At 44.5% G+C, this 27,958-nt stretch overlaps 1 protein-coding gene across 7 annotated transcripts; it reads left to right on the top strand.

Moving 5' to 3' along the window:
* The first annotated feature begins 169 nt into the window (after window positions 1-169).
* On the top strand, window positions 170-27,958 carry LOC141959939 (cystathionine beta-synthase-like protein). Of its 7 annotated transcripts, XM_074904378.1 has the most exons (19): window positions 1,670-1,722; window positions 3,536-3,664; window positions 7,935-8,064; window positions 9,084-9,295; window positions 9,887-9,993; window positions 10,972-11,106; window positions 13,717-13,796; window positions 15,068-15,202; window positions 15,764-15,833; window positions 17,418-17,509; window positions 18,369-18,494; window positions 19,120-19,204; window positions 19,406-19,511; window positions 20,431-20,505; window positions 21,205-21,339; window positions 22,253-22,361; window positions 23,139-23,168; window positions 25,725-25,809; window positions 27,463-27,958. In XM_074904378.1, exons 3-19 carry the CDS (start codon window positions 8,023-8,025, stop codon window positions 27,570-27,572), a joined length of 1,734 nt encoding a protein of 577 aa, XP_074760479.1. In that variant the 5' UTR covers window positions 1,670-1,722; window positions 3,536-3,664; window positions 7,935-8,022; the 3' UTR covers window positions 27,573-27,958. The 7 variants fall into 7 exon arrangements, 5 of the variants coding, with proteins under 5 accessions (XP_074760489.1, XP_074760470.1, XP_074760479.1 ...); XM_074904388.1 differs by lacking the exons at window positions 1,670-1,722; window positions 3,536-3,664 and adding an exon at window positions 170-232; XM_074904369.1 differs by lacking the exon at window positions 3,536-3,664 and having other exon boundaries at window positions 1,614-1,722.

The following is a 27,958-nucleotide window of genomic DNA, read 5'->3' as shown; positions in this document are numbered from 1 at the left end:
GCAATACTCTCCAAATAGCTATACTACGTAGTATCTAAATGTACAGATGGAGGCATACAGTTGTCTGCACTCCTTCGATTACCTAAAACACATGGAACACTTCAGGGTGAATCATGTTCTAAAATAAAGCTATCTTAAATTGCTTTTCTCTTTATTGGTTATTTTTTATAGATACAGAAGAAATTGCTGCTTGGACTTCCTACAGCAACACGCTACGTTCCTGAGATCTCTGGTAAGCCTTTTTGGTATCTCATGATTTCATGCAAGGATTTCAGTTTTGTTTTTTTAACTTTCCACATAATCTGGAGCACCTTGTGATTGTAAAGAATTACTCTGTGACAATTTGCACTGAGTGTCTTAAATTCACCTGCACCCCGTGTTACATATCGTAAAGCTCCATTCACAACAGTGCAGATGCTGCCATTGTGACCCTGAGCAACTTCCCAAGCGAACACCTTCATTGGCACATTCCCGGACACCATCAGAAGTGTAACAGTTACATCAGAGCATAATAACTATCCCTTACATTGGTGGCATAAGGACTCACAGAGATGAAGGCAATGTGGCTAGGACACAGGCCCCCCAGGAGGCTCAAGATGGTTGCTCCTTCCTCACAGGCAGCCCGCAGCCTGCCTCTGTGCCAGCAAGTGCATCAGCAGACGAGTGCCAGATTGTAGGCAACACAGGAGCTCCAAACAGAGAAAGTGTTTAGGTGTTTTCCAGCCTCACGCTCAGGGCTTGGCACTTTTTGGGGTAGTGCTAGTTCACTACTGCTAGTGAAACTGGGGGGGTGTTTCAGCGACACACTTGCACTTGCTTTCAGAAGCACAGCTTCCAGCCTGCATCTCCCAGATGGGGGATTCACCGGCTCCTTCTTGCCCCAGGCTGGGTATTTCCAGGCTTTGACATGAGACCGAGACACGCCTGGGCCTTCCTCTCTCCACCGATGCCTACCTGGGCAAGCCGAGACAGGGCCCACACCGCTGGCGGCACCAGGCCGGGTGCCCTGCCGCAGCGCCACCCGGAGACCTCTTCAGGGGCTTCAGGTGCCAGAGGAGGGGGCGTCTGGCTGCAGCCCCGACCTGGCACCCCTCACAGCAGCCCCCTCTGACGCGGCGGGTAGGGTTTTTTCCCAGCTTAGACAAGCAGCCAGTGACACTGGCCGTGCGCGGCAGTTCCGAGCAGTCTCTGCCTGTTCCTCCCTACAGCCGGTGCCCACGGGCCCACGGCTAAATGTCGCCTTCGAAGGCGGGGGCCTGGGCACCGGCCGTAGGGAGGAACAGGCAGAGACCTCTCCTCGGGCTCCGCGAAGCCCATCTGGAGAAACCCTTTGCCCCCGGTTTCCCCTCACGGCTCCGGCCCGGCCGCCCCACGGCTGCAGCAGGCAGTGCCCCGTGGCCGCGCGCCGCCTCCCCATTGGCTGCCCTTGACGCGCCGACGCCCCCGTGGTGACCAATCGCCGCGCGCGGTCCCGCTCCCTCCCCCTACGGATGACGGAGGCGGGGCCGGCGCGCGGTGGGGCGGGGCCACTGCCCTCGCGGGCTCTTCTTAACCCTCGTGCCGACGCGGCCGCCGCTGCGCCTCTGCCTCCCTGCCCTCCTCATCATCCTCCTCATCATCCTCCTCCTCATCCTCCTCCTCCTCTTCATCTTCCTCCTCCTCCTCGCCGCAGCGCGGGCGGGCGGCCGTGTCCGTGTCCTGGGGAGCGCCCGGCTCACGTGGGTGAGGTGGCGGCCGTAGCGGCGGGGCCGGCTGCGTCCCTCTCGCCGCCCGTTGCATCATCCGCGGGCGCGGCGCGGGGTGGGGGAGGAGAGCCGGGGGTGGCCGTGCCCTTTCTCCCCCCGGCCGGCCGGGCCGCGCTTCCCCTCAGCGCGGGGCGCCGTTACACGGCCGGTGTGGCGTGGGGGTGTGGGGAGATCCGCCCCGGGAGCGCTCTCCTCGCTGCGGCTTCGGGGGGATGCGGGCTGCTGGGTGAACGTGGTCGCGCTGCGCGGTTGGGCTTTTGGGACTTTTTTGTGATGAAGAAAAGAGAGGGGAAGGGGCAGCTTCGGAATTGTTCTGGGTGAGGAGGGAGCCCTGGAGCCAGCCCCGGCGTCCTGCAGGAAGGACGGGAGCGCGGGGCTCGGAAGGCTGCGGGCTGCTGGGGATGCTCTGGGCAGGCCGGAGGGTGCCTGCGGGCTGCCCCCTCCCAGCAGGGAGCAGGAGGAAACGTTGGCCTTCTGCTTCTTACACAGGCTTGCAAGATGAAGCTGTGCCTTTTGTTTTTCTCTCTGGGTTTGACACTAGCTCTTCAGCCCTTCTCAGGCTCTTATGCATTGTTCTCCTGGGCACCGTGAGGGTCTCTCGCTACTGTTTTTAGGGAAGCCTGGGTAAGGCGGCGGACCAAGAGGCTTCTTTCCTTACATTTTATTTTATACGTTGCCCTTCTGTTGGGAAGGGCCTGAACTTGCCTGAAACCTGAGAGAGCTACTGGCATATTGTTGAACCAGCTACTACTTGAAAGACAAGTGATTCTTTGCCTATTCCTGTTTGAGTATCTATCTTCTATGTATCTCTAATCCTAAAGTCTTTGACTATGGAGGTTTTGGAGTGCTGGGCCCTATTCCAGCAAAGTTACTCAGGCTGTTTACCCTTTCAACAAGTTTGTTTGCTGATTTGAGGCATGAAAGCTCTGTGTTCTGCAAAACTTGTGCTGCAGAAAGGAGGGAAATCTCAAGAGTATGGAGACAGGTGAAATCTGAGGATTTTATGTCCGAGAGGAAAGGTATATCCTGGGAAACTGGGACCTGCTTAGAACCTGGTATTTATCAGTAGGAGAGTGGCTGTAGTGAGATTACTACAGGTGAGGTATGGTTTAGGTGCTAGGTTAGGTCCAGTACTTGGAGAATTTGGACAGGTCATTCTTTTTGTTATTAGTTGGTGGCTCTTCAGTATCACCCTCTGCATGTGAGTTAACCAGCCTGCTTTCCTGAAGCCAGAGCAGCACTTCTAAAAATCGTGGTTGGTAGCTAGGGTCATGGGGGGCCCGTGGCCTGGAGCGTGCCAGCCGGCTCAGGTACGTCACTAGTCTGGCGCTGGCAGCATAGCAGGCTGCCAGGATGGCTGGGATGGGCTGGCCTCTGGCTGTTGGCAGGTGCCTGCTGTCTGCATGTGAGATCCATAGGAACTAGGCAGGGTGTACCGTGCTCATGGCTGCACTGTGGATGCCTGCCAAAATCTCTACAGATGTAGCTGGAGTGGGTGGCAGCTGGACTTTCCCACAAAATATGCATCAGCCAAAAAGCTGGCTTCTTGCCCAGGTGGTGACCAGTGGTTCTCTGGCAGCCTTCATCTGAGGTCCCCGGGCTAACAAAAGATGTGATGCCTTGCCAGGGGGCACCATAATGCTGGGGAAGGGGAGCTGTGCTTCTACCTGTTTTATAGACTCGGTCAGAAATTGAGAGCCAAGCTCCGACTCCCTCTTTTTGTTATGCTGGGCAGCTTAATCTCTGAGCTTCTTACCCTACCTGTAACGCTTCTCTCCCTGTACTTGGAGATCTTGGCAGATCAAGAGCACTGTTCTGGCTGTAGTGTTGGTCTGTCTTTGTTTGCTGACTAAGAAGAGGGAACTGGAAGCAGGGAAAGAAACAGTGAAAGCAACAGTGAAAGCTTCTGACTGCAGCAGGTAAAAATGAACATAAGGCACTCTCCAGTCTTTTCTCTAATGCTGTTGTGCTCCTTGAAGACATCAGTGTTCACTCCGAAGACTTATCAGCTGAATCCAGACAGGACTTGGACCAAATTCAGGCAGTGGAGATAGGACACCTGCTTTAGGGCTAGATGCACAGCTTCCCTGCTGTGGGGGGAAGCCAGTCTGAACACTTTCATGTTTTCACTGGCTGATTTCTAGCATAGTGATTGCTGTAGCGGTGGAAGTGGTTTTGCTGTTCAAGTTTTAGTGTCTTTGCAGTGTTACAAAGGTAGGGGCATTAAAGAACTACCCATTTGTTTTCAGGAAGGTTATGAGTATGCCAGTCAAGAGTGATGATTGAGAGGGCATGCGTGTGCTCATCTGCTCTGTAGAAGAGAATGGAAATAAGACTTTTGATTCTTGAAGGAGCCCTTCCTAGAGCCACGATGTTGTTAATTCATACCCCAGTTACTTCAGGTCACTTGGTGTCTCCTGACACAGGAGTGAGTGATGGCTGCCTTCTACTGAGGAAGTAAGAAGGGGACACATACACAAAACAACAACAAAATCCCAACCCAAATGGTTGACTGTCTCCTGAATCACTTATAGCTGTGGTGTTTCCGAATAACTTCTAAAGACTGGATGGGTACTGCTACATCTGGTAACCTGTGAAGGTCCTAAAGCTCTCTAAGATGCCATGGTACTCAGAGTGAGCAGAACAGCTGGTTTGTAGTGATAGTTCACATAGTAAAGTACCTGCTTTATGTCAGAGTTTCCCATTCTCAGGCTGCAGCGTAATGGAATCCTGTATCTCATCTCTTGCTGAGTAGTCAGCCCTTGGGGCGTGTCTCTCTGATCCACCTCATACACCTGCCTTTTAGACAGCTTCATTTCTGCTTCAGACAAAACTCAAGTTAATTAGGTTCTTACATACATGATACTCTTTAAAAAAATCTCCATTAGTGCTTACATCATATACTGTAAACAGCCTTAGAAACTTTAGCTCCTAACATATCTCTTTGAGGATTAATTTCATTCACTGGCCTTGAATCCTGTTCTGTAGGAGTTGGGAAATAGTTTAGGTCTTGGGTTCCCTGTGGAGATGGATTCAGAGATGTGAGCTTTGCCCATGAGGCTTTCTGGATCTCATACCTCTGTCTATGTCCCAATTGCCTTCATGACTTAGGTTTAAGTGACTTTGTAAATCGTCTTTCTGATTTTTCTGCCTCATGTGCTCTGCAGATATAATGGCAGAAGTTAGTCTGGCTTTTCTAGTTAGACTCTGCCCACACCCCCAGCTAGTTATGGGAGTGTTTCCTTTTACAGCAAACCTAAATTCAGGCTGATGGAATTTCGTTCCTGAAGATGGGCAGCTCTTCCTGCAGCTAATCTCCCTTAGACTCTTCTGAGCAGTGTTCAGTTGCAGTTAGAGTAGCAGGGCTGCCATTCTCCTGCCCTAGCAAAGAAGTTGCTGTCATCCTCTGTTTTGGTGATTTCTTCTCATTCCCTTTCCTTTGTTCCCCAAAGGTCTCCATAGTAGAAAGGTGCACCAGCTTCCCATGGCCTGATTTGGACCTGTAGGCATGATCAAGGGGAGAATTTCGATGTCCTAGATTGACAACCTCTGCCCTCTATTTTGCTGAAGTTCCATCATCTAGGGCTGTAAGCGCCAGTTGGATGTTCTGGGTGGTGTGTTGGGAAGCTCATCAGTAGCTCTGAAGGAGCTCAAAGATCTGAGGTCTTCCTTTTGGTTTTGAACATGACAAGCCACTCTTGGGCTCTTGACCTGTTTCTTAAGTATAACATAAGCCATTGCAGGTGTTGTTATGTCTCTGTTGAGTGCTGTAGTAAGAATTCCCCTTGGAGAACAACCAAGTCTGTCCTAGGACTTTCCTGTCCTTCAAAATCCTAAGATATTAGGCTGGCCAAAGCTAGGACTGATTCTCTACTAGCATGGTTAGAATTTGACTTTATAAATGTATATATGCATGCCTATCTACTTTAGGTTGGGTAGGTGTGGCGTTATTTAAAATAATGCCTAATAAAATTATTTGAATGGATTTATTGAACAGGAGCTTGTGTTCCTTCCAGTGAATGATGGTTTGTATTTGGTGACAGGACTTTTGTTGGTAATGTTTGTGGTTAGCTTTTTCTCTCTCCTTGTTTTTGTTCAGTTCTAGCCCAATTACTGAAGCTTTGATCAAACATCAGAGTATTGCCATTCTAAACATATGAAACTCACAGCTTAGTTGAAGGCAATAAATACAGCTTTTCCTCTGTTTCTGCTGTTTCTAGTTCAAGAGGTGATGGGTGTTGCTGTTAGTGGATTGTTTTGCCTTGCAGCAGAGGAAATGAGATGATATTGTCTTGCACAATTCAGAGGGAATCCTCCAAAGACATCTTTTGAAGAGAGCCACAGTAATTTCTTTCCTGCTCTCAATACAAAGAACAAGTACTTATTTTTTACTATGAAACTTTTACTGCAACAAATTTCTTTCCCTTTCTCCTGAAGTTTTGGACCCTCTTGAAGGACAGTGAATGTTGGTGATTTAAAGCTTTTAAAGGTTTTGCACTCCTATTTTATGAGAGCCAAGAAGACAACCAAAATCTGCTGTTTCCTGTCTATAACCCCTTGCTGCTTTGTCTATAATCCCTTCCTGCATGTTGAAATGGTTTGATTCTTTGGCAGCAAGGTACCTTTATTAGATGGATTTTGTAAATATTGCCAGTGTTACCTGTGAGCAGAGGCAGTCGGTGTCCATGTCCAGTATTGCATGCCAGCTGTCTGAAGGAACATGTGGATGTGGCTCATAGAAAGACCTGAAACTTCTTCAGTATATTTCTTTACTAAAAAAATGCTGAAATTCTGAACTGTGAACCAGGCACCTTCTAGAAATAGAAATGAAGTCTGTGTTTCATTCTGGAATTGGAAGTAGGCTAATTTCTGGTAACAAAGACTGGTTGGTGTTAGATGATGTATATTTGTGGGATGTTAGCTTTCTTGGACTGGTGTGTCTCAGCCTAGTCCTGGTCAGTAGTCTAGGGCAGGATGTAGTCCATCTTGGTTCTTGGGCATGCATTAGCCTAAATAAAATAGACTCATACCATTTTGGTGACATGAAAGTCTTTATATCCAGAAGGAGAATTATTTCAAGCCTTAGTCTGGAAAGTTGGCCCTTTCAGAGGCTTTTTTTCCTAAAGGAGGGCAGTTTAAATGCTTTAGACATTTTCTTTAAATCAGCATGCAAGAAAGGAATTGTTGTGCATAAGGCAGTAGCGGTTAGTGGAGCATGTTAGCTTTCAGGATCAAATGCTAAAGGTCACTGATCCTGTGATTCAGAATTTTTTCCAGTGTGTCACCAGACCATCAATTCTCTCTGATCTAAGCTGTATCTGGTTTGCATGCATTTGTCAGAAGGAGGAGGATGAGGCGGGGGACCCTTTTCAGACCTAGCACAGTTCAGTAATGGAAAGAGCAGAACCTTGCTGCAAAGTGGTGATGGGAAAAACCAAATATTAAGAAACAACCTGCCATGCTTTTCCAAGACTTCAGCCAGATTTTTGTCTTCAGTGGAAAGGAAGCAGACAGTGCTCTATGAACAACTGGCTGGAGTAGGAGAAATGAACTTACTGGCTTCCATCTTATATTTACTAATTTCTGAAACAAAAAGCCTGCTAGAAGGCTTCCTTGTGGTTGAAGTGTTTGCTGTGTGTGTTATATCCAGCATCACTGTAGTTGCACATCCAACACTAATTCAGTTCAGGTAGGAACTTGTGAGATTTTGGACTCCTCAAGGGTAGAGAGGCCTCTGCAAGTGTTCCTGTATAAAGCCTTTTCTTAAGTTGTCTACAGGGTCTTTTGGTGATGGCCTCATGAAGCCCTTTCACCCTTGGTGTCTCTAGAAGTATGTGTCCTGTGAACTGGAGTATTTTCTATTACTTTGTGTGGCTTTCAAGTTTATGAAATTGCAGATAGTCCAATAGAGATGTTTTCTACTTATTTTACTGGATCTGAGACATGGAGGGCAGGGAAGAGGGAACATTAGATAACATGGGAAGAACAGAACCAGGAGACCTTCCATTGGTCTTGCACAGTACCTCTGCTGCATGATTTTTTTTTTTTTTTATCCTGTTTATAAAAGTAATCTTCACTTGTTTTGCAGCTTCTTTTTTTCCCTATGGAAGTGGACATGTATCTTGCTCCTACAAGACTTTCCTGATAGTTGGGTTTGTTTTTTTTTTTTCTAACTTCCATGATCTGTAGCTTTGAAGAGGATTCCAGTCTTGTGACCCACAGTTCTCTGTCTCCTGAAAAAAGTCCAGTCTACTGTGCCATCGCCTTCACCAACAACATGGAGAAGTTGACATTCAAAAGGCCTGTTTCTGTGTCTAAGGTACTCATTGGTCTTTGGGGAAATACTGTTGCCTGTTTTTCTGTCACCATAATTTGGGAAAGCCCTATCTGTTTTCAGAGGGATTTTGCTGGAATGCTGTGGGTGTAGGTGCTATTGAAACCATTGGCCTTCCTGGAAGAGTTCTCCTTGGTGACCACAAGTAGCAATGAAGAGTCTCTGGCACCATTTTCTAATTGGTCAACACATGGACTTACTCTGTTCCTCTCTGCTTGGAATGGGGAGGTTTTATTTTAGAGAGCTGGCTTTTGGTGTGGGAGGAGTGTCTCCCATGAGACTAATCCTGTTTCCTTGACATCTGTGGAGGCTAGTTACAGTAAGCACATGCTTCAGTGTGTTTAAGTTACCTTCATGTAGGGCACTGTATTGAGTTTTTGCACTCAGCATTTCAGTGTAAGATTCTCATTTTGGTGATAAGGATTTAGCAAAAATACGCTGAAATGCTTCCCTGTCTTCACAGTACTATGGAAATAGAACTGAGCATTAAACCAGTCATTTGTTATGACCTTTTTCATATAAGGGGAAAACAAGACAGGGACACGATGATGGGACTTGTCTGAGACATCATGTGCTCTCTCCACTAATGCATGGGTCTTGGGTATAGTGACAGGATCTCTTGTAGTCAGTAGCAGAACCTGTTCTTGGATATTAAAAGCTACTTGTTACCACTGCCCCTTTTGGCTTATAGGCTATACTTCTGTCTTGAAAATTACAACCAGGTAATTTCTGTTCAGGCTTTCCTCCGAAGAACTGTATGATGAAACACTAGACTGGAAATAGATGTGTTGCTGAAGGGACAGAAACAAGAATAAGTACTCATTAGTAACATGATTTTTAGGTATTGTAAGGTAGGCAATGATGTGAATGGGTGGTTTCCCATGGTGTAGAACTTGAATAACTTTGATATTCTCAAAAGATGTTGTTACATTGTTACAGCAGAGCATATGAATCACTCTGATTTTTTTTTTTAATTTTTTTTTTTTCCTTTCCTCTCCCTCAAGGATGAAATGCCTACACTTCCTTCCCAGGAGAAGCCAGATATGAACTCATGCCCTCATGCACCTGGCAGATATTTTCTCCCTGGTGGGATGGACAATGAGAACTGCAAGGCTAATGAGAAGGAAAGGGAGTGGATCCGCCCTGATACACCTAGCAAATGCACATGGAAGCTTGGGAAACCCCTCTCTGCCTCCCCTCATCATCATACCACTCTGTAAGTATTACTTTTATTTGTTGATTTTCAGCAGAGCGTTAATCCAGGTCCCTTCAGAGACATGTAGATTTAACAAAAGATGACTGGTTCAAATTGATGCTGTTTGTCATGCTGGTGCTTCTTAATTTTCATGTATAAGCAAAACAAAGAACCCAGATTAAGCATACAAGAGGTCTTGCACCAAAGATATGAAACTACATGGACTGGAACTAACTTAAATAACTTGGCAAGCAGTTCCCTGACTAGATGAAAGATTGCCCTGTTAATGCCTTTTGCTTCTAGAATAGCTGACTCTGAGCACTGCTCAGCTACTTCATGCCAGGAGGAAGTGCAGAGCACTTAATTCTTGACTCAGCACTTGGCTTGATGTCTGATTAATGCTTGTTTTGGATCAGGGACTTGATGTTTTGTGAATTTGTATCCAATGGGCATTCTTTTAACCCAAAATATCTAAAACAGCTAGCCTGATAAAGGGGAGGGAGAGAAGAAAACTGGTTGAAATAAAAAGCATTGGAAATACTGTGTTGCTCTTGTGTGACCTGCCTGTGGCCCCTTCTGTGAATACACTGACTTTTCTTGTATGTGTACTAGGCCAGAGCCTCTGAAAATTCTGCCAAGCATCCTGAATAAAGTTGGCAATACGCCCTTGGTGCGAATCAACAAGATTGGGAAGCAGTATGGGCTCAAGTGTGAACTCTGTGAGTACTGCTGTACAGGCAGAAAATCAAAATAAGAACCATTGTTTCAGAAACATGGGTAGTCCTGGTTAGTAGTGTTGTGTAAGCTGAGCATAGAAGGAGTGCAGGTACCCTGCAGAAAATGGTGAGAAAAATTCCTCTTTTTACTCAGCATATTTTCAGGGTTCTAGGATTTGGTAATCTAAAACATCTTTCAAGTTATACTTCATGAGGACATTTCCTGCACTTTTTCCATTTTTGTAGAAAAAGTAAAACTTTTTTCATAGAAAATAATTTTTTAATTTAAAAAAAGTTGTATGAAGTTTTTGACTGCTGCTTATGTTCAGAGTATTCATCAGTGTGTGTAAAATCCAGACCTGCAGCTACCCCTAAAGATCACTAAAAATGATGGAAGGGAAGAAAATGTCAGTGAATGTTTTCTTGTTTGTTGTTTTTTTAACCCCAACCATACTGGAAATATACAGAGGCTCTGATCAGAGTCCTGAAAGGTGATGTTTAACACCATTGAAGGGATTAATGCTGGGAGTATTGAAGTGGAGGCTAAACAAGGGGAGAAGCTTCCAGTTTGATCAGAAACTCTTTGGCAGGAGAATGTAGCAGGGAAAAGGCAAGGCATGTTGCTGGAGTTCTCTTCCCCCATGGTATTGCACTGGAAGAGCCCTGGGGCTTTTTATGCTGATGACTGGGTTGTAATATCTAAAAATGAAGGATTGAAAGGAGGGGTCATATTTTGAAGAGACTTGACAGAGTATGGGTTCCTGGCTTCTGTGGCCAACGTCGAGTACCAGACTTGCTGTGTTGTTGTGACCCGTAACAGCAGAGATGGTGTGAACTGAATGCCCATCACTGGTGTTGTAAAGCAGGGAAGTGAATTGGGCAGACATGTTAAGAGTTGCTCTTGTGGATATGTTAGGGATCAGCAGCCTGTTAAGCAAATGACTGCTGTTTAAGAACTCTGCTTGGTTTCTTTGTTTCCAGTGGCAAAATGTGAGTTCTTCAATGCTGGGGGCAGTGTGAAGGACCGCATCAGCCTGAGAATGGTAGAGGATGCTGAGAAGGCTGGGATCTTGAAGCCTGGAGATACAATCATAGAGCCAACCTCTGGAAACACAGGTAGGGGATGGAGAGACCCTAGCAAAGTGTGGGGGGAAATGCTGTGGTGTTTTTCTGGGAAGAGGCAGACTTGAGATTAGAGCACGGAGGCTGCCTGTGCAAGGAAGAAAGGAGATCTCTTCTTGCCTGCATGGTGTAGGGAGCAGTGCCTCTTCCATCTCACAAAGGAACAATTCTGCTGTGTCCAATGCTGACCAGAACTTCTAGGGAGGAGCTCTGCTAAATCTGCAGGGTGTCTTTACTTTAAAAGAAAAGGAGTGGTAGGCCAGATTCACTAGGGTCTTTAGGTCCTATTCAGGAATTAAAATCTGACTGAAATTATTGGAAATCAAGCACCAAGAGACTAGTGACTCTTCCCCTTCTGTTTGGGAAATCCCATGGTCCTCGTTTCTACACTCTGTCAGGTGAGGTGGGCCTGGTTTGAGAAACAACCTTTCCCATGTGGTGCAGCTGAGATGGGAGATGAGCTTCATCCCTGCGGCACTATCTGCTAACACAACCCTTGCACACCTAGACTGTTGATAGATCCACTTGGATCAATGTCTCTTCCTTGAAGGACTGGAAGAAGGAACAGTCCCATTAGTCAGGGGCCAGGGCAGAGCATCTGATAATCTAAGCAGGCGAGTTAAATCTGGGCTCCTACATCACAGCTGTTGTACTTCTGTTAAGCTGCTCTACTGGTGGGGAGTAAACATACCTGGAATGTTCCCCCTTGAGCTAGTTAAATACAGAATGTACTGCCTCCTTCGAGGAGGATCCTGAGCTGAGCTACAAGCTACTTCTCTGCCTGATGTGCTCTTGGAGGGGTGTTTTGTCCTATCCTTAAACCCTTTCCGGGGTATCCATTCACTGTTGCCTCCTGATAAACACAGGCCAAGCAGATCTTTATGTTGTTCTTTTGATCTAGTCCAGCCTTTGTTAATGGAGAGATGGGGTTGATGAGCTGATCTGTGACCAGTTCCCCTGCCTTCAGCAGAAAACTAGGAAGTCGTATCTGTTGCTGTTTGCTCAGCAGTTGCTCTGTAGGGGGAGCAGTGCAACTTAAGCCCTTGTGACTGTGGCTGTATCTCTTACCTGAACAATGGCATGTAGTGGAAAATATCCATATATTGCATTTCTCCAGTATCTGAGGTCATAACTATGACACCTTGCTTTTTGGGTCAGTACCTGATAAATGGTTCTCTTTGCCACAGAATTCAATAGAAAGAAGGCAGAACTGAAGGAAGTACAGGACAATTAGTTCAGAAAGCTGTCTTTTTTAATTTAAAAGCAAAGACCAGGGCAGACAGTAACCTGAGAGAAGTGGCTTTTGCTTAAGGCTACTGCTGAGCTACTTCATATATTGTGAGAGCTAATGTGTTACATTTTTGTCCTCTCTGCATCCCACTTCTCCCTCAACCAAAGTCCTGTTTTGATGTTTGCTGCATTTCCAGGTCGATAGCAGAAGGTAAAAACTGTTAGAGTTCAGGTCTCAAAATGCTTTCTTCATCACAGACCATAAGGGAGGTTGCTGGATGGCTTCTTTTCAGTCTTTGACCTTAGTGAGGCCTTTGTCTTTTCTTTTTTTTTTTTTTTTTTGGCATCCATATTTATCTATAATATACAGGGAAAAGTTTGTTTTCTTTTTTTTTCCCTGCTCCCAAATATTTAAGCACTACTTGAAGTACTTGAGGTATGAATTATACTTCTCTTACAGGAACAGTTAAAGATTTTTCTTTCATCCCTATGCAGTCCAGCACCATGTAGAAACAGAGCCAGCTTTGAACAAGCAAGTCTCTGTGTAGGGTGAACTGCCTGTGAGCCTTCGTCACAGGCATATGTTGGTATTGTGCCTGGTACCCAGAACTGCAGGGGAGGTGCCATGCAGCCTGTCAGACACATCTCAGCTAACTTGATCTGTTTAGCTTATCCAAGAGAGAGGTGATTTGATAACAGGTGTAAGCTTCTCTTCTGTGGGGAGGGCACTTCTGAGCTTAGCACTTCAGGCAGGCAGACAGTGGCAAGCTGGAAGGCAGAAATCAGGCTGGAGGTGCAGATTTTTAAAGTAGAAATGAGGTGTCTGTCTCTTAACAGTCAAGATACTTCAGTGTGGTAGCAAGTTGACATAGTGCATTAGAACTGCAATCACACACAGCATCTAAGTCATGTGTTTTTAGAAAGGTCTTAGTTTTGACACATTGCAAACTAGGGATTTAATGCAGAAGTGAGTCAATAGAGGTTCTAATACTCTTCTGACAGTATCAGAATGATTGCTCTAGTCATCTTTAGCTTAAAGCTCATTCCTTTCCCAAAATACTTCTGTAAAAATGAAGTGGGTGAGACAGGACAAAGGTGATGTGCATGTGGTAAAGCTCGCAGTTTGCACATGTCAAGTTTCCCCACCCTTGGCTAAACTTTCTGTTGGCTGTGATCCTCAAAGAACTAGCAGCATCTGTAAATCCAGTTTTCCTCAGCAGCCAGAAACATTCCCTTTGCCACCCCTCTAAATACACTGTACTCAAGCCTCTGGTGAAAATCTGCTTAAAGTCAGGGCATGCCAAAGATAGCATTGTGGGTTTTGTTCTTTGTTGCTTCTCACTGTATGCTCTACTTGTCTTTGCTTGCTTCCAGGAATTGGGCTGGCCTTGGCTGCAGCAGTGAAGGGTTACCGCTGTATCATTGTGATGCCAGAGAAAATGAGTATGGAGAAGGTCAGATACGCTTTTATTTTCAAGAACTAAAAAATAAGCATGCTTGCACTTGCGGAGTTCCTGGTGCAGATAGTGCTGTGGCTTTAGCAATGGTGGTGTAGGCTCTTGGCTTCCAAGTCACTGGCCAAGCATAAGTCTGCTGAGGGCCTATTGCCAGTGTCCAGAGAAATCCAGGCTGGCTAGCCATGGACAGAAGTGTGTTTAAGATCTGTCCCCACAGCATTGTCACTTGGAAAACTGTCATAACTGGTTAAATACAAATGCCAAGGGAACTTGAGATTTACCTAGCACATTGAAGTAACTACTCACCCCTAGGTAAGCTGTTGCTCCCTGAGTAAAGGGAGATGAAGGAAGGCAATGCTGAAGCTTTGAATATTCTGTTCAGCACTGGGCTGAGCAAGGCAATGAGGGAGCCTGCTGAGCTCCTCAGGTTACACCGGTGGGTACTGGCAAGCTTCCAAGTTGTGTCACCACAGCAACAAAGGGGAAGGAAAAAACACGTGGGTAATGTCCACTTACCTTCACTATAGAAAGCACAAAGTATTCAGCTGTAGAGCAAGCCCTGTCCTGCGCTCCACTAGGGTGGTGCTGCACCTGCAGCCAAAAGGAGATCCCCTGTGTTTCACAGCTGAGGCAGCAAATTCCTCTCAGCAAAACTGCTTATCTCAGTTCAAACACTTCCAGCGTTGCAGCGCAGCGGCACAAATGAGAACAACGTCCCCTGAGGGCCTATACCCATTACTTGCTCTTAGCTGCTCTGGAGGGAGAGGTACCACATGGCCATTGCCGTGTGCCACACAACACTAAAGGCCACCCCTCTTCATAATCCTCATAGCAGCTGAGCAGTGCGTAGGGTCCTGGAGGATCTTCTTTGCTGCCTGTATCCAATAGAGGAGGTAAATATACATAATTTGCACTTAAAATACTGGCCTGCAGTACTGTTGGAATGCAGTACATAAGTGACTGGTATGAAAGAAGATGGTGCTTTGCCTGAATGAGACTTCTCAATGTGTAGTAATAGTCCTACAGGCCTGAGGCCTAGAGTAGAAACAGGAATTTGACATCTAGCTCCCAAGTAGAGCTTAATTAAGATCAAATGGCATTAGGGATTTGGACCCATGGCTACTGATGTGAGGTTGGGTTTAAGGAGAACTGCTAAGGAGGCTATTGAGGACCAGGTAAAAGGGAAGATGTTTTCTTTCCCCTCCATCCCCATGAAATCTCTGTGCTAGGAGAGTGTTTTGGAGTTCTGTGACCTTTGTTTGCTACAGGTGGATGTCTTGAGAGCTCTGGGTGCTGAGATTGTGAGGACCCCAACTACTGCCAGATTTGATTCTCCTGAATCTCACGTGGGAGTAGCATGGAGACTGAAAAATGAAATCCCCAATGCACATATACTAGACCAGGTAAGAGCCAAGGCGTCAGAGGTGCAGGTGCAGTGTGGGAGAAGGTATTTCAGCCTTGTTCCTCAGCTGTTGAACATTCAACCAAGGACAACGTTCAACAGCTGAGGTGTGTCTCTGGAGGAAAAGGGGTCCCAGGTCTGGAGCTGTAGTTAAGCCATCACTGTGCTGTAGAGTAGCAAGCTTTTACGGCCACTAGAGGGCAGCAACAAGCCTATGTTTGAAGAAACTGCAACCCACATGGCTGGCTTTTTCTGCTGAATTGGCAGTCTTGTGTGGAAGGAAGAATGGGTACAAAGGTCATGTTCCTAAAAAAACCGTCCCGCAGACAGGACTGATCTTGGCATTGGAGGGTGCTGGCACCTTAGAACTACTCTTAAATTAGGTCACTTAGGAAGGTTGTATCTTCCCTCAGGCATTCTGCCTAGGTTAATAGATAAGGAAACAGTCTGGAAAGAGTATGTAGGTGTCGTGGAGCTTGGAGAATGTTTGTCATGTTCTTGAAATGCAGTGTAAATTTTGTCTTTCTGGTCTACTTAATGGCTATTCTGTCTTTCAATATAGTACCGTAATGCCAGCAACCCCCTGACGCACTATGACACCACAGCTGAAGAGATCCTGCAGCAATGTGAAGGTACGTTTGCTCTACTGCTAAGCCCCTCTTCAGTGAGTCCCTAATATTCTCTTGTTGTTAGGTACTTGGAGAATGGGACCTGAGGTGGTTGAGGAGTGCATGGATTTTGATGCCGCAAATACAGTACATATGCTGTGTGTCATTAGAGTTTCTATCTGCTATTTCAGTAGCTGTACTAATGAATTTTTTTTTCCATTGAAGAAGGATGCTTTGTTTTTTATACTCCTCTGCTTGTCATCAGGTCAAGAAAGCAGGTTTTTTTTTTAAAAAAAAAAAGACATAGTTAGAATGTCATAAAAGAACAGGGTCGTCTTTCTCTGATTGCAAATAGAGGAATAGGTATTTTTACGTTCTCAGACCAAATACTCCATTACACTTGAAGTTTCTTAGTTAGGAGTCTTCAGGAGTACAAACTGTTGCTGTTGTCACCAGTAAGACCGCTTTACTCTGCAGGGGTCACTTCAATGTTAGCGCTGGGCAGCTGAGTTGGAGTACTGGAAGTGATTGAGCTGTGGCAGCAGAGAGCTTTGGCTGGGCTAACTCACCCAGCTGCGGAACTGATTTAAGAGCTGTTGGAGGCATTCGGTGTGATACTGCAGCCTACCACACAGGCATTTGCCACAGATGGTAGAAGGAAGTCATATAGGAGGCTACTGATCTGCTTTATAAAACAGTACAGTTTCTGATGGGACCCTCTTATAAGGAAATCAGCTATTAATTTCCTTCTCATTAAGGTGAGAACCATATGAAGGGTTGTCCTCTCCCTCAAAAGTAACTCAAGCCGTTGAGAGGATTTAGCTTGTCTTTATGGCAAATTTTTCTTTGAGCCTGCTTTAACAAACTGCCATCCCACAAACTGAGAGTTTAGATGAGTTCTAGCTTTAGGCTTCTTGTTTATATTTACTTTTCTTCATAGGCCAGGCACTGTCTAGTTATTACTGAGCTTAGACCCCTGCTTGGCATGGTGTTATTCTTTTGGCTGGTAAGCATTTGTTTTTGTGTGTGAATTGGTGACCTTTTAAAATGTATTTGTTATTAGCAAAGCTGTCATGTGGATGCACCATGGAAACTGTAGAGGGTGGCAGAAGAATGAACTATCATACCTGCACTCACTTGGAGTGCTCGTGACTGAAACAGTATTTTTCACATGAAAATGAAAGAGTAGTTGCGTTAACAATTCTCTCAATGAATACCTATCCCATGCTCTTGGCACTCATTCAGTAGATTAACAAATATAAAGGGCTGCTTATTTTAAGTTAAAGAATGAATTATCTACTTCAGCAAATACAGTAACAGGAAAACTACAGGTGTCAGCTGTATGGGCCACCTCCAGCTCTATCCAGAGTACCACAAATTGGTGCCTTGTCAGGCCACTCAATGGACATTTCAAAACCATTGTTGAAATAAATGGAGACTGAGCAAGGTGGTCTTAAGATAGGCTTCATAACACAACTCTTGGGAAGCAAAGAGCCTTATATTGCCCATTTTTGTTAGATAAAGTCCATACTTAGGTTTGAGTGGGTTTTTAATCCATCATTCTGGGGGAGATTTCACAACTGCCTTCTATCCCTCACCTTTAAACAGGAAAAATAGACATGCTGGTGGCTACAGCTGGCACAGGAGGTACCATCACTGGCATCTCCAGAAAGCTAAAGGAGAAGTGTCCAGGTTGCAAAGTAAGTGGCAAGCCTAAAGCATTTCTCTTCAGCGGGGTGAATCTTAAACTTCTCCACTTGGTACGTCCTATTCCTTGCAAGCCTGCCCCGTGTCTCTGCAGGAAGTTCTTGGATGTTCTCAGTTAGAAGTTCTGAGCTGGAAAGAAAGTTTTTCAGACTGTCTGAAATCATCGTGCTCTGGTCTCACTGGTGACCAGACTTCAGGTTTGGCTCAGTGGATGAAAACTGGCCCTTTGATCCCTTCCTGGGGTGTCTGCATGGGATCCCTTCTCTGGTGTGTACTGCAGCCTTGTTTTCTCTCTGACTGTTCCTTCACTAACTTGTTTGGAGCTGCCGAGGTTTTATCCAGTTAAATTTTTCTCTGCACACACTAACTTGTGTGTCTACCTGTGTGCTGTGTTAATTTCCTCACAGAAGTTGGTATTGTGTTTGTCGTGAATATTTTCCTACATAGGCAGAGAGTAGTAAACCAAATTAAACTTACCTGCTTACTCTTGGCGCAAGATGTATCGGCTGTAATGATGTCTGATGTGAACGAGGACAATCATGTCTCAGGGCAACCCTATCTTCTGTTTAAACCAAACAAACCTGTGTAGAACACATGATGCCCTTTACTTAGTGTCCATAGCCTGAGGAGGCAGGACGGGTTGCCCAGGGGCCAGAAGCAGCAAAGCATTTTGCTCGCAGGGGAGGTGGATGTTGCCAGGAAGAAATGAGTAAGAGATTAGGTTGCTGTTAGCTTGGCTGTGTGTGCAGCTGGTGTGACACCAACTGCTGTAATGAGGCCAGCACTCTGGAGTAAATAGCCGTTCTCAAAAGCAGTGGGTCATGGTAGCCTAAGTGGAAACTGCTTCTCCAGATTATAGGTGTTGATCCTGAAGGCTCCATCCTTGCTGCACCAGATGAATTGAACAAGACTGACAAGACAATGTATGAAGTGGAAGGAATCGGATATGATTTTGTCCCCACAGTGTTGGATAGATCTGTAAGTCATGCTGCTTGGTTTACTGCCCTTTGCCCTCTGTTGGGATGCAGAAGTGAGGTGAAAGGTGGAAGAAAAACTTGGGGAAGTATTTCTTTGAGCTGAAAAGGTGGGGGTGGGGTGTGTGTCTGGCAGACAGAACTGTTCCTGTTATTTCCATCAGCAAAAGCAGTCCTTGGAAGGCTTCTGCACTGGCCACATTTGTTTTACAATGCTAGGTCGAAATGCTGTGAACAGGTAACAATTTCCTCGAAAACAGTACTTTTTTTTAAATCCCAACAAAGCACACCAACCCCTCCTGGCCAAAAGTGGTATGACTGTGTTCTGAGCAGAACCTGTGTCCCTGGGAGGCCCTCCAAGAGGGGAGGGAACCAATGCTGTCTGTGGCTGTGTCACAACAGCCTGTTCTCACAGCGAGGTTTCAATAAGGAGTCTGCTGTGCTAATGTGATCATCTTACTTTGGCAAAAAACCCCACTTGGCATTTGGAGGATGGAAACCCAGGCACATGACTCAGTAGGGCAGCTGTTACCTCAGAGAGCATGGGCTGAATTCACACTAGTTGTGTGGCTCCCCTAGCCCTCTGCATTTAAATAGACCCTTGTTTCTGTCTTCCTGCCCCTTCCCAGACAGTGGACCAGTGGTACAAGAGCAACGATGAGGAGTCGTTTGCTTTAGCCCGCATGCTGATCCGAGAGGAAGGACTGCTGTGTGGTAAGAGCAGATGTGAATCCTCTGGGTTTCTCTGAATAGCATGTGGGAGGCTGAAGCCTTGTGCAGGTCAAGGAGAGCCCCTTCCACTTCAGAAGCTGTCTTCCTCACCCCGGGCTCCTCCACTGTCTCTCCTCTTCTCTTTCATTCTTTCTCATTTCACTTACGGTTTGACAGTTTTGCCCCTTATCTGCACTTTGGCAGGTGGCAGCTCAGGCAGTGCCATGTCTGTAGCTGTGAAGGCAGCCAAAGAGCTGAAGGAAGGTCAGCGCTGTGTTGTTATCCTCCCTGACTCTATCAGGAACTACATGTAAGGACCTCCTTGTTTTCTCTCAGGGAAAAGGGTCGCTGTGTTGTAATCCTCCATGACTGTTATCAGGAACTTCATGTGAGGACCTGCTTGTTTTCTCACAGGGAAAAGGGTGAGGCAGTCCCTCAGACCTCCTTACAGCAGTGGCAAGTTGAATACGTATTTATAGCACCCGGTTATGCAAGCAAGGAATATGTTAGGGACACAACTGCTGAGGTACCTAGAGAGGGTCTTATGTGGAGTAGAAAGGAGCTTAGCCCTCTAAAAGCTGAGCTCCTCCTTGTGTCTGCCTTCAGTATATAATCATATAAAACTGGTTAGCATCTTTCACAGGAAAAGACTTGCTTTTGCTGTTATTGGGGACCACTGGTATTATCCCACTCCTGGAAGGGTCCCTCTAGGGCTGTTTGCTCTTTCTGCCTGTGTCCACAGCAGAACACAGCACGACTGGAACAGCAGCCAGTGTTGGGGTGAGTTTACAGGTGGAAGTGTGAGGGCTTTGAGCTGTGGTGAGAAGTTTCTCTCCTACCTCATTGAAACATATCCCCAAACATGATGTTTTTAGCTGTGTTTCCTGACTTCTGTTGCATCCAACACAATACTAGACAACTAGAACTGCAGACAGACCTTGCCTGAGTACAGGTTGGCACTTCTCCATTCTGGGCTGTGTCTCTATCATATTGCAAGGGACTCTGATATAGTCGAAACTTCGTTTGCTATGAGATTCCTTTTTCTTCCTGTGAGTATTATTTCTCAGTGTCCCTGGCTGGTAAGCTTGGATGACAAATTACAGTATATTTTTAATTACGCTTTAGCTTTTAGTGGTAGTGAGCTGTAAACAGTTGCCTCTGCGGGCTATTATGTTTGCTGTCAGATGTTCAGCCTGGTACAGAGCTTTTAACTTCCTGATGCTTTTCAGGTCCAAGTTCTTGAGCGACAAATGGATGATTCAGAAAGGATTCATGAAAGAAGAAGACCTTGTCAAAAAACCTTGGTAAGCATGTCAAATCCATTTGGATTTTCATGAGTCTATTCAATCAATTTTATGGCAGTTACTAATTTAAAGCTCATTTCAATTTACAGTACTTCCTTTGATTTAGCTAATCTTTCATGCTATTGTGTTGCTGTATAATTACAGCTGTTAATCAAATCTGCTTAAATTAGTTGATTTCCTTTGTGTTGCATGACAGCAGAAGAAAACGGTACTTAATTATTTTTTTAAGGTTTTTTTAATGAAAAGGGTTGTATCTGAAATGAAAAAGTGGTATACAGAGAACCCTTCTGAGATCAGAGTTCTTGCGTGCGAAGCACTGAAGTCTATGTAGGTGGAGGGGGATCTTCCCTAAATTGCTACCTATAATGACTCTAAATATGGCTAACGCTTTGAGTAGGAGCACAAAATTTTCTGTGTAAGATATAAATAATGAAACTAGGGAGATTAGTACTCTCCACTATCTGTAATCCTAGAAAGTAAATGAAATCAGGAAAAGAGTTTCAGTCTTAAAGCTGCCTCACACTTCAGTGACTTTCTTATATGGAGGAGAAAACTTGAAAGCCTTGAAGCTTTACTGAATCCTGACTCTTCCTTGCAGCCTTTTGTCATTCCTGTAGTGTTGAAGGCCACTGTACATGAACAACTTGTTCTGTTCTCTCCGTAAGACTTGCATGGGTTTGTTTTTTATTTCATCCCCAGGTGGTGGAACATCAGTGTTCAGGAACTCAGCCTCTCTGCTCCCCTGACTGTGCTTCCAACTGTTACCTGTGCAAAGACTGTTGAAATTCTCCGGGAGAAGGGATTCGACCAGGTACCAGTTGTTGATGAATCTGGGTATGTCCACATATATCACTATTCATCTGTATGTATCTCTTCCCTCACCAGGTTCCAGAGGATTTTTTTTAAATGCTTACTAGAAGTATAATATCCTCTCACTCATCTTTCTTCAGTTATAGTCACACAGTTCAGAAATGTTACCTTAAATATATTGATGCTGGACTTAATATGTTGTCATGCCAGGACTGTCCTGCCCTTCACATAATAGTCTTCTAATGATTATGATGATATACTTACTCAGTGTGTGTCTGCAGGTTAATTTCATGACTTTTTTTCTAATAGCTGTTTAACTTAACAAAGCAAAAATTCATATTGAAAACAAACAACCTCAAACTTACTCATCTCCACCACAGCTTTCACCTGGTTTCTTCAGAACACTGCATTACAGTGCAGTGTTGTAGTGACCCCCATAAACCAGCTGTCCCCAGCAAGCTGGTATGCCTTATTACCCTGTACGTCTCCTGTAGGACAGGCTGAAGAATGAAGAGTTGCTGAGTTACTCTCCAGTTACAGTGCTAACTCAAGGGATTAATTGTTGCAGGTCCCTGCAACATCCTTGCAGGGAGAAGGGGAATGAGCAAAATTAAGGCAAGCATGTGTCTGGCAAGCTGTCTCACTGCAAGATGTTCTCTAGTTGCAAGGACTAGAGATACAAAGAGCCTGATGCTCAAAATGGCCAGGCACCCACAGCAGCTGCTGACTTGTGTGTGCATCTCCAGAACTTCTGAGCACTGGACTCTTGTCTCCTGCAGAAGCACAGAGTCCAAGTATACCATCAATAATGTTGCTTTATATCATGAAGCAGTTGAACCAAGTTCTCCAGGCCAGCTGGGAGTGGATGCTTCTATCTACAAGAACAGCTGAGGCTTTTGTGTTGTTTAGCCCTATCTTACCTCTCTTTTTTCGCCAGGGTGATTTTGGGCATGGTTACCCTGGGTAACATGCTTTCTTCACTGCTTGCTGGAAAAGTTCAGCCTTCTGATGAAGTCAGCAAAGTAATCTACAAGCAATTTAAACAGGTAAGCAGGTATATTCTACAATTCCTAGTTCTCTGGTTTAAAGTACTACTGTGGGTGTCCTAACACTACAATGGCATCAGGTTGAGTAAGGTTTACCTGGGACCGTACAGAGCAGCTGTTCCTGAGCACAGACGTGCTTTACACTCTGTCCCAGGTCACTCAATAGCTCCCAGGTGTTGTGGCTCTATATTGTGCTGTTCCATTACTTCAACAGGCTTTCTTCTAGCATGTTTATCCTTCCTTCCTTCCCCCCAAATCCTGGCACAAATCTGGGCAATGTAACTACCCAGGGGAAGAGACAGGGAGATGTTGAAACAGCTCTTCTAAATAATTTCTATATTGACTGAAAACAAGCAACTGTCTGCCTTTTGTATCAGATGCCTGGCTGAAACGGGGGGATGGCTGCTGAAAGCTGATGTTGTCAAGATATGTGGATTTTGATGTTATTTTGATGTTAGCCAGTTTCACCTGTCTGTCCAATGTGGTGTGCCAGGATACCACAACTTCCCAGCTGTATGGGTGCTCTTCTAAAATATATAAGTATTGTTCCTGTTGCTTTGCTTCTCTTTCAGGAAAAGGATTTTGCTTTTAACATGGACTGCTTGACCTAGTTTTCACCAGTCCTTTAGTTTCAACATTGTCTCAGAGTAGATGAGGTGCTCTATTCTGGAAGCATGTGTAACACTTTCATTCGGTCTACAAACTACCAAGTCCCTGAGGTTCAGAAAGGATGCTAGTTCTTAATGGACAAATGTAAATATATTTTTTCCTTCCCAGACAGATAATCAAGCATCAGGTGGAAATGTGGTGCGTAACAAAACTGCTTAGTTCATGTTCTCCCTCACCTGGACCTTAAGAGTTTCTGGGGCTGGTGGTGTGCAATCATTTCTGTAGCTACACTGGTGTTAGCTGTAGTAGCCAATTTTCTGTGTTTCTGAGGTTGTGGCTTTTTTCCATGGGCAGCTTGAAGTTTCTCATGCTTCTTCAGTAAAGAACAGCTTAACCATTTCTTTTCTCTTTAGTTCTGACTTTTCTTGGTGGAGGATGGAAGGGGAGTGACACAAAAGTGCTGGTATTGCTAATATGCTAACAAAAAGCATCATTCATTGGTTATTTTCCATTTGAATTGATGATTTAACAGAGAAACATGGTTAAATGCACATAACCTCAGAAGTATTGTGGATTTTGCTTTTCTTACCACTTTAGTCAAGCTTATTTGGCTTGTTCACTGGTGGAATTGGGAAAATGGATCACGTGTTGCTGGAATGACTTGGGGTATCCTACAGTTAGGATCTGTACCATAGCATGCATCAATAAGAAGTTGGCTTAGCCTGTGACTACCAATGCAAACCTATCTTTCAGCAACTCAGGAAGCTTTTCTCTCTTACAGTGGAAGAGTAATGGTTATAGCTTTTTTTTTAAAGTCTCCAGTAGGATAGTACTCTAGGGCTTGAAAACACTAGTCACAGGATAATTTGCCAATCCAAACAAGTGCTGTGTGTCAGCAGAGAGGAGGGCCGTTCTTGTGGAGTCATGTGTTAGTTCTAGTGCTTTGGGGTCTCTTTAGCCCTCCTTCCCCAAAGGATCTTTGCATCCACTGCTAACATCTGTTAGGTGTGGTGCATACACAGCCGTAGCAGAATTCTTATCTGCCTTTACCAAAAAATAGGGCTGGGGCATGTTCCCTGACACTTCCTTATTACTTGTGTTTAATTGTCAGCCTGTTCTCTGGTGTGATTTTGGTTAGTGTCCTAAACCATTTAGCACTCTGCTAAACAACGCAAGGCCTGGTGTCCTCAGCATCCCTGGTGGACCAGAGCCTACTTCTGGGGAAGGAGAGAATTTAGTCATAGGGCCATGAGCAGTGCCGTGTCACTTGCCCTTAGAGCCACACAAACAGTCCCAGTGCATAGGCTAATTCCTTTAAAGACTTAGTAAGTTTAAAAAAGATGCCTGAATGTGGGAAGACTGTTGGGCAAAATTTTTAGGGAGCTTGAATGAGCAGTAGTGCGACAGGTGAAAACTCCATGGCAGTTCTGTTAAATTTCCATTAAGCACTTCAAAACATGTTTATGTCTGCATAGTTGTCCCAGTGCTGCCTATGGGCTGCTTGTCCTGCTCATCTTTAGCTCCCCAGTCCCTGAAAACAGGTCAACTGATTTTACACAGTCAGATGGCAAGGGGCTCTACCCCTCCAGTGAGCTTTGAACTTAGGTTCAAAAGTTAGGCTTTGCACATAGGCTTGCACAAAACTGCTTGTCGGTGGTGGTGACAGATAGCTGACTCGATGTGGCAGGAGGTCCAGATTTTCCCTCACCCCTTGCCTGGCCCACAAGCTTAAGGATTGATGCTTCAGTATGCACTGTAGCCTGCTGGCCCCTTAAACGCAGGCTGCTGGGAATCCTTTTGATCTCTTCTACTAACTCATAGTATGGAGACGAGAGCAATACATTCCTGTGCAGCCCAACTGTTCATGCTGTGGCGTTTATTCCTCAGTCACAAGCTGAGCTCACTACAAGATACAGGCTTTTTTTAATCTGCAGTGAAAGACTTTTCTTTGCTGTAAATTCCTTTTAATCCCCTTTAATGAAAATGACAGATGGTGGGTGCTGCTACTACCTGGGGAGAGTCACCTGGGTAATAGACCTGTTGCTGCTGCTTAATATATTAAAGCATGTAGGAAAAACAGTTTTATACATTCTTTCAAATAGTTCCAGCAGGTGATCAACTAAGTGTTTCAGAAGGGTCTGTATTCTTTCTGTAGAGTCAACGCAGGGTGCTTTCTTGTTTAGTCTTAGCAAAGTTGGACTTCACTAAAAATGGTTTCTTAGTTCTCAGTTCTTTGATTTGCATCTGAATACAGTGTTAGCTAAGCAATCTTCACCCTTGGGTTTGTTTTTGGCTTGTTTGGGCTTCTCTCTTCCCCTGCTGCCTTTGCAGATCGTATTCACTTCCACAGTGATTTGCAGCCTGATTCATTCGCTTTTTCCCAGTCCTGTTAGAGTAAAGTCACCAAGTACGATGAGTTTTATGGTAACTTTTGTTAGATACTTGGAACACTTGACCTTTTTCCATCATTAACGTTTTTCAGATATTCAGTATGTTCAGTATATTCGTTATGTTTACGGAACCAGAATTCATAACTTCATGTAGTGCTTCATTTTTACATTGTTTTCTTGGAAATTAGAAACAAAGAAAACTTATCTTGTAAGCTGGCCTTGATTTTGTTAGTGTTTTACAATACTTCAGATGGGAGCAGTATATAAGTACTGATGTATTGTTTTTAATACTGCACGAAGTATATGGGGATTATTTAAACATATAAAGGACTGTTTTGTTTAAGTTTTGTAACTCTCTCCTCAGATTAACCTGAAAGACAACTTGGGGAAACTCTCTCATATACTGGAAATAGACCACTTTGCTCTAGTGGTTCATGAACAAATTCAATGTGAGTATGATGTACTGCGCCTTTTAAGAGGTAATCTTTGAGTGGTCGCAAGAAGCAAGTACGAGTGTGAGTGTGTAAATGAGTTCTGAAGAAGCCAAATCCTCTTTCTATGTGTGTAACTATGTGCTACTAATACTTGGTAGGACACTAGCACTTTAATTCTTGTGGATAAGTGTTAAATCCATTAATAACCTCACTTACTGTAATGGACCTGCTTTTGGAGCAAGGTGTTACTCAGAACTGAATGCCTGAGCCTAGTCCACTGTATAGTGGCTTTGTTAGTAGCAGAAAGCCAGTGAATAAGCTCCTGCAGTGCAGATGATCTTTGCTTCTTCCTACTCTTGTCATACAACTTCCAGCAGTTCCATCACAGCGAGCATCCCAGGTTAACTACACTTCAATTTTTTGCCTTTCTAAAGCAAAACCTTTATTACCACTTCATACAGTTTAGTAAGATCTAGATGCCAACACTGATGTCACTGTCTCAAAACAGCTTTATTTAGTTTTCCCATTTATTTTGTTTAACTTACTCCCCTTCACTTGATGTTTTGCCTCCAAACGCTACTTTTATTTATCCTTCTCAAAGCTCTTTATACTGCCTTCTTTATGATCTGGAAATGACTAAATAAATCTTCAAAGCTAGGGTATATCGCTGTTACACGTGAATAATATTTCTTCCTGGTTTATCTTCCTTATAGCAGGCAACTTGCAAAATTACAAACACTGAGAAACTAGACTAAAAATGATATTAAGACTCACCAGATAAACTTATCTGCTATCTCAATTGTAACTTGTAAATGAAGAATAGTCATCAAATCTGGGCTTGTTCCTGACAATATCCATAAGGATGTGTTCTTGACTCTGTGCTGACCATAAACCTAGAAACTCACTGGAAGCTTACGAAGGAACAAAGACTGTGTAAATAAATGAAAAGTCCAGGACAATCCAGCTGGCTGAACAAACTGAATATACAAGTAGGCTAAACATCTCAGTGCAGCCAGACTTTACAGACAGGAAACTTGGACCACAGATAAAGGACCAGAGGTTACGTGGTTCCCAGGTCAGAGGCTTATGCTCACAATGAAAAATTGCTTGAACCTGTGCTGTCAGTGCAGCAATGATTAGATCGTTGATATTTTTTTTTTTTTAAATAAATGGGAAAATGTTGCATTGTGATTTTTATACTAATTCTATATTTGACAGTGGTGTAGGAAGATGGTTGCACGTCCTCTAGTGGCCCTGGCTCAAATAAGGGATAATGTCATTTTCAAGTGGAGCCACAGAAACTAATGTGTGAGGAAAATATGCTTTATAACAGAGGATTTGGTTTGAATTTTCATGTCCACAAAAAGAAATCTTATGGACTCTTATCCTTCCTTCCATAATGTTTCAGTTTCTAAATCCCTGTTGTTGAAGAGCCTTTCTGAAATGAAAATCCTTCAAACTTCCTGTGTGACTATTGGTCAAGATGCCATTTGGGTTCCCCTTCCATGTACAAGGGTCACGAGTGTTAACCAGCTCCACCGACAGGCCCTGACACGTGGAGCTGGGATGGCTTGGCACCTGCCTTGACAAACAGTGCCACTAAAACCAAGTGGGATGGTGTGGGTTTGTGCCTCCTAAAGCCAGAATCTCCTCTTTGTTTCTGTGTAGATCACACTGATGGTTCCTCAAGTAAGCGGCAAATGGTATTTGGCATCGTTACAGCCATCGACCTGCTTAACTTTGTGACTGCACGAGAACGGGAAAGAAAGTCCAACTAAAGTCAAGTAGCAACATGGAGCCTCTTCAACAACATTTTGCAATCTCCAAAGAAGTATCAGGTTTATTTCTTAGGTAGAATGGTCTGTCCTTGGGGTGTTTTTTCAAAAATTCTGAAAATAAGCAGTTAGCTATCCTGGTGTCAGCTATGCAGCTAGTGCATTTTACTGTATTGCACAGCTTCTGGGGACTTGTTTCTTAATCGGGTTACACGATATTTCTTATCAAGACAGTTTATTTTTTTACCTATATATATGTATGTAAAAATAGTGCTTAAATTAACTGGTGTGTTCCTTACTTGTTATGTCTAAAGTCTGACTTTCCAAAACATTGTTTCAGATTCATAAAATGTGTTGAAATAAAGAGTTACTGAAGCAGAGGCCCAAGA

Source organism: Athene noctua, chromosome 1 (assembly GCF_965140245.1).
Source record: "Athene noctua chromosome 1, bAthNoc1.hap1.1, whole genome shotgun sequence".
Lineage (NCBI taxonomy): Eukaryota > Metazoa > Chordata > Aves > Strigiformes > Strigidae > Athene > Athene noctua.
Note: the sequence above shows the minus strand (reverse complement) of the source record. Positions and strands in the feature narration are given on the sequence as shown.